The sequence below is a fragment of the Psittacula echo genome (genome assembly GCF_963264785.1).
Source record: "Psittacula echo genome assembly, chromosome: 28".
NCBI lineage: Eukaryota > Metazoa > Chordata > Aves > Psittaciformes > Psittacidae > Psittacula > Psittacula echo.
Genome location: NC_137763.1, coordinates 2,580,617 through 2,586,945, shown reverse-complemented (window position 1 = coordinate 2,586,945; position 6,329 = coordinate 2,580,617). Strand labels below are relative to the sequence as shown.

General features: G+C 52.8%; 1 protein-coding gene across 2 annotated transcripts; it reads right to left on the bottom strand.

The window, feature by feature from the left end:
- Positions 1 to 2,598: 2,598 nt before the first annotated feature.
- LOC308230813 (olfactory receptor 14J1-like) lies at positions 2,599 to 3,879 on the bottom strand. 2 transcript variants are annotated; one of them, XM_080635770.1, is made up of 2 exons: positions 3,402 to 3,879; positions 2,599 to 3,041 (listed from the first exon to the last, which is right to left on the bottom strand). In XM_080635770.1, the coding sequence occupies exons 1-2, from the start codon at positions 3,723 to 3,725 to the stop codon at positions 2,718 to 2,720; spliced, it is 648 nt and encodes a 215-aa protein (XP_080491896.1). In that variant the 5' UTR covers positions 3,726 to 3,879; the 3' UTR covers positions 2,599 to 2,717. The 2 variants fall into 2 exon arrangements, with proteins under 2 accessions (XP_080491896.1, XP_080491895.1); XM_080635769.1 differs by having other exon boundaries at positions 2,599 to 3,373; positions 3,526 to 3,879.
- Positions 3,880 to 6,329: the final 2,450 nt, after the last annotated feature.

The following is a 6,329-nucleotide window of genomic DNA, read 5'->3' as shown; positions in this document are numbered from 1 at the left end:
ACCCCATGCTGTGGGGATGTTAGTGTCAAGATAAACACATAAGTACCAGAGTGGTTATATGAGGTGCTTTATTGAGGTGCCAGGAACCAGGGGTACTCACGCAAATCTGATTCCAACCTCGTCACATCGCGTTTGCAATTTATACTTTAAAAGTCTCGCAATTAATGCATATTCAACATAGGTTGCTACACTAACTAATACATATGCATCAGGGATTGCTTCATCAGTCCATTACAACATCAGCCTCTTCTGTTCTTGCGCAGCCCCCTCTGGTGGTCGTCTGGTGGTCGTCCTGATGAAGTAAGGAGTCTTCCTCACTGTGCCCTTTTCACCTCTCCGTTCTTTGGATGGGCCCCAACCACTATGTGGACGCACCATCCTTTGATCCTCACGTGGTTGCCCTTGGTATGTGGTTAAATCTTTGATTCTGCTAAGTTGGAGTTTCACAGTACATTCCTTCCTACACATTTGTTTCTATTCCTAAGGCTACCAGTATAACATTTAGTTATAAAATAACTAAGCACAAACCAACACAATTGTAGTATTCAATGTATGAAGCTTTGATCTATGATTTTAAACACAATCACCTATTGGAACAGTTATAAAATAACTAAGGTGCAGTACAGCAAAGTTACAAATTTTAACAGGTGCATAAAGGCTTTCTATTGGTTTTACAAACTTGTCAAATATAGTGACTGCTAGAATGGCTATATGATTATATTTAACATAAAATTTTATCCGTTTCCTAACAGGGACAGGGCACCTCATCTGGGACAGCTTCCTGCCTCTAGCACCCTCTCTGCTGTGCACACCCCTCTCTCTGCCCACACTCACAAGTGTCTCACAGAAGCTCTGCACTTCCCCTGCAGCAGCGACCCCTCACTGCAGGAGGTTCCTGCATTCTCCAGGCTCAGGGATGGATCCTGCATTCCAGGCAAGTTTGGGTAGTGCAGGAGAGGCAGACAGGGAGGTCGGCTCATGGGGCATGATGAGCAGTGTTCAGGCACCCCCAGCAGTGGGCATTCCCCATGGGCCACGCTGAGGCCTGTTCCCATGAGGAAACTTCTCATACAGCCTCTTGTTTGTCCAGGGTCTGCAGCCACACTCCAGGAACACCTACTCCTCCTCCACCTACAGACATCAACTGCTCTCCATTGCTGGATTCCATCCTGCTTGTAAGGATTGGTTAAAGCCCTGAACCATCACCTTGCTTCTTGCTGACTTCCCTCCACCCTCCCTCACCTCCCTGCACACTGCTCATTGCCACCAGTAACTCACTGAAGAGTTAAGAAGCTCTCAAGGCTTTCCTCAGGGGGTGACCATGTTTCTCCATTCACCATTGATGGATCCATGGAGTGCCAGGTGTGAGGCTCCTGCAGAGGCAGAGCTGCCCCTGGGCAGAGCCCTGCTGCCAGGAGGGGTGTGCAGGGCAGAGCTGAGCACACAGCCCATGGGATGGGCTCTGGGAGCACTGAGAGGGAGCAGAGCTGGGCCCAGAGCAGCAGCTCCTGGCAGGGACAGCTCCAGGCAGCAGAGACATGGGCAGGGAGTGGGGGGAAAGTGCAGCCCAGGCCTGGGGAGGGTGCGTTCAGGCAGCTCTCTTGGTGTCTGGCACTGGAGGTGGCTGCTGGCCATGCTCTGCTGGGCACAGTCCTTTGCTTCTCCCCATGAGATCTCCACGATCTGTCCTTTGGAACGGTGCTGCCCTGCTCTCAGCACAGGACAGGTGTTTGTGGTGGTTCTTCAAATCAATTTGTGTGTGAAGGCATCTTACAGGCACTGCAAGTGAAAGCAGAGGGCAAATGGGAAAGGACTGATGGACACTGCAGCTCTCCTGGCTCTGCACTAAGTTATCAAGAGCTGAGAACTTCTCCCTGTTTCAATACTCTTCTGGTTTTCAGTCATACAGAGAATGTTTTATACCCAAAAAAAAACAACTCAGCAGTGTTATGCTAGTAAATAAATAACACAGTTAGAGCAGTTGACGTCCAGCTCCCCCAGCCTCTCCCCACAGGCACCGTGTTCCAGTCCCTGCCTGTCCTGAGGGCCCATTGATAAACCCACTCCTGCTTACCAATGGTGTTCCTGAATTGGGGATCTGAAACCTGGATGGAGTATTCCAGAGCATCCCTTCCCTTGTTCTCCTGCCGTGCTCCTGGTCATACAGCCCGCCATGCTGCTGTCCTCCCTTGCTGCCAGGGCACACGCTGCCTCCTGTCCAGCTCCTGCCCACCCAGACCTTTCCCATGGGCTGCTCCCAGCCAGGCAGCCCCAGCCTGGGCCATTGCAGGGGAGTCCCCTGCAGGGACCCCTGTGTCCCCTGCTCTCCTGCCCAGGACACCCTGAGAGCTCTGCAGCCCCCCCATGCCATCCCATCTCCCCACACCAGTACAACAGCCCTGGCCCTTGAACTCCCCAAGAGCTCTTCCTGCTCCAGGCACAGAGCAGCCATCCCAGAGCTGGAGCAGCCAGAAAGCTGATTTCATTCCCCTTCATTCCTGCCATGTGAGCACATAGCACAGAGAAGAAGTTGCTGCAGGATCATTTATTTAACTCAAATACTGTGAGATCCCCCTCTGACACAAAGTCTGTGGGTCACACAAGACGAGTGGCTACTTAACCAGGAGGAGATGAAAACTGACATTTCTATGAAGGAAACATCATCACAAATTGAAACAGGAATACAAATTTAAAGCAGCAAAGACAGATGTGGCCTGTCATGACCTACAATGGAAGCCTTTGGCAAAGGACAGCCGGCAGTGTATGGCTGCTGAAACACATCCAGACACCAGCTTCCTCACAGCATCCTTGAGCTCCTGGTTCCTCAGGCTGTAGATGAGGGGGTTCACTGCTGGAGGCACCACTGAGTACAGCACTGACACCACCAGATCCAGGGATGGGGAGGAGATAGAGGGAGGCTTCAAATAGGTAAAGGTACCAGTGCTGACAAAGAGGGAGAGCATGGCCAGGTGAGGGAGGCACGTGGAAAAGGCTTTGTGGCGTCCCTGCTCAGAGGGGATCCTCAGCACAGCCCTGAAGATCTGCACATAGGACCCCACAATGAACACAAAACAGCCAAGTACCAAACAGAAACTTAGCACAAGAAGCCCAACTTCCCTGAGGTAGGAATGTGAGCAGGAGAGCTTGAGGATCTGGGGGATTTCACAGAAGAACTGCTCCACAGCATTGCCTCGGCAGAGGGGCAGTGAAAATGTATTGGCTGTGCGCAGCAGAGCATAGAGAAAGCCAGCGCCCCAGGCAGCTGCTGCCATGTGGACACAAGCTCTGCTGCCCAGGAGGCTCCCGTAGTGCAGGGGCTTGCAGATGGCCACGTAGCGGTCGTAGGACATGGTGGTGAGGAGAAAATACTCTGCTGAAATAAAAAAGAGAAAGAAAAAGATCTGTGCAGCACAACCTGTGTAGGAGATGGCCCTGGTGTCCCACAGGGAATTGGCCATGGATTTGGAGACAGTGGTGGAGATGCAGCCCAGGTCCAGCAGGGAGAGGTTGAGGAGGAAGAAGTACATGGGGGTGTGGAGGTGCTGGTCGCAGGCTGTGCTGGTGATGATGAGGCCGTTGCCCAGGAGCGCAGCCAGGGAGATGGCCAGGAAGAGCCAGAAGTGCCAGAGCTGCAGCTTCCGCCTGTCTGCGAATGGCAGGAGGAGGAAGTGGGTGATGGAGCTGCCGTTGGACATCTGCTGCCTCTGGGCATGGGGCACTGTCATAGGAGAAAAAGGCAGTGACAGGCTAGGACAGGAGGGATGTCAGATATAGAAGTTCAGAACCAGTTCATTTCCCATCAGATTTCCACCATCCCCGCAAATGCATTTTCCCTTTCCTGGCGCTGGTGCCTGAGTGTGCTGACAGAAGCACTGTGGCTCCAAGGACTGTGTAGTGCATAGTCTGGAGACTTGCAGGGTCCATCATTCTTGTTCCCAGCTCTCCTGCTCAAGACAGCTGCCTGAACGCACCCTCCCACGGGCTGGGCTGCACTTTCCCCCCACTCCCTGCCCATGTCTCTGCTGACTGGAGCTGTCCCTGCCAGGAGCTGCTGCTCTGGGCCCAGCTCTGCTCCCTCTCAGTGCTCCCAGAGCCCATCCCATGGGCTGTGTGCTCAGCTCTGCCCTGCACACCCCTCCCGGCAGCAGGGCTCTGCCCAAGTGCAGCTCTGCCTGTGCAGGGGCTCAGGAGCAGCTCGCACAAGTCCTGACAAGACTCTCGGTGCCTTCTCCAAAGCAGAGAAGTAAATTCCCAGCTCCCACTGCCCAACCTGCCCACCAAGAGGGAAAAACATCAGAGCTCAGGATCCTTCCCTATCAGGCAATCGCTGCCTCAGTGTCTTTCAGAAGGACCCTCTGCAAACATGCTCAGAGTGATGTGGAGCTCTGAGCAGCCCTGACCCACACAGCACCCTCTCCAGTGCACAAGAACACTTTTCATTTCCTGCCAGGGGATGTTTCTCCACCCAGAGCTTCTCCCCCAGCGCCGTGGGGAGCTCCTGGGCAGGCTGAGTGCTGACCCTGGCAGGCAGCAGAGTCCCTGCCCCTGCACACAGCCCCTGGGCTGCAGGCACCCTGCTCGCAAGGACAGCGCTGGGCACCCCTGCCTGCACACCCACATTCACAGCCTGCAGCCAGCCCCGGGACAAGGGACCTGCCTTGTCCTGTCCCTCGCATGGTGCAGAGTGAAGCCCTGCTCTGCAGCACATCCTCCTCCTTATCTACACAGAGAAACCAAGAGAGTCCTCCTGACAGATCCCATGGACTGTCCGAGGCAGCAGCTTGAGGAGATCCCTCCAGGAACTGCAGCTGCATTGCCCTGCACCCAGAGCCTTACCATGCACAGGGCTGGGAAGGTTTCTCCTGCAGGGAGCTCTCAGCATCCTCCACTGCCAAGTGCCTTTGAGCTCTCTGAGGCTCACAGGTCTCCCCTGGGTGCCTGCAGGCAGTGCCCCAGCCCTGCTCCTGGCCAGAGCTGTCTCTCTGCAGCACTGCCCGCTTGCCAGCATCTGTCTGCATCCCAGGAGCCCGGCCCAGCTCAGCAGCAGAGGCCCAGCCCAAGGTGGCTCTGACTCTCCTCTGCTGGGCTCTCTACAGGGATCCCTGGGGCTTTAGAGGAACCGCATAGGAAAAAGCCTGAAGCAAGCCCTGATGTTCCCTCCCTCAGCTGGCAGACACACAGCCTGCCTGCAGTGTCATTTCTCTGATGAGAGACAGAGATTGGTCTGCAAAACAAGATTTTGTAGAATCATGGAATCACTGAGGTTGGAAAAGACCCTTAAGAACATTGAGTCCACCATTAACCAAACTCTGGCAAGCCAACACATTAAACATGTCCCTTAGAACATGTCTTTTATAGACCTCGAGGGACAGTGACACAACCACTTCTATGTTCAGCCTGTTTTTTGTCCCATCTTTAGACTGGACAGTCAGGACAGGACAGGCTAGAATGTCAGAAACCAAGTAGAAACCAGTCAAATCGAGGGGTACTTGGGGGATAGCAGCAGTGCAGTGATTCCTGCAGACACCTGCAGAAAAACAGAACAAGGGCAGATGCCCCAGTCTAGGAAACAATTACAACAGCTTATGTGTCCTCCAGGATACTGGAGGAAACATGGACCTGGATTCTCTATCATTGCTCACCCGCTGTACTCACTTTTCTGAAAGGGAAAGCCATGGGAATGGAATCCAGAGCATGAGGAAGCAGGAAATACCTAATACAGGAATTAAAACCGTACCAGTCACTTGGCCTGTACACCTCCACTGCCTTCCATAGTAAAATGGGGTTTTGCTGAGCATGGCTCTTCCTGTGAACTATTCAAACTGGCTCTGATGGACCAAAAAGAAGTTTAATTTTCAAGTCCCCTCTTTCAAAGACATGGAACTGAGATATTCTGAGTGGGAAAAGGGACTCTTGTCTTTAGTTCCAGCAGTAAAACAGAGAACATTGATCAAGAACAAGCAGTACAAACCATCCATTCAATCCATTCAGTTGACTTGACAGTATCTCAAAGGGAACTGCTCCTCAGGATGGAGTAGCACAAACCCACTGGCAGAAAATGGCATGCCTACCCATCGGGGGTTGCAGAGGAAGTGAAATTACCTGAAGGACACACTGAAGTTTCTAGACTGTAAATGAAGAGCAATCAGCATTACAACAACCTTTCAAACCCTCACCAGGTTTAGAAGCACCCCCTTTTCAACGAGGGAACTTCAGCAGAATGGTTCACTGGTTCACTGATGCCTCATCAAAAGGGATCTTAGAGTCATAGAAACATCCAGGTTGGAAAAGACCTTTAAGCTCTTCCACTCCAACCCTTACTCCAGCAC

What these genes read in the sequence shown, in the direction of transcription:
- LOC308230813 (XM_080635769.1), bottom strand. Translation starts at nt 3,712, where the DNA reads ATGCCCAGAGGCAGCAGATGTCCAACGGCAGCTCCATCACCCACTTCC. An exon ending in CAGCACCTCCACACCCCCAT is followed by an intron (nt 3,374 to 3,525) that starts GTACTTCTTCCT and finishes TTTTTATTTCAG; the next exon opens with CAGAGTATTTTCTCCTCACC.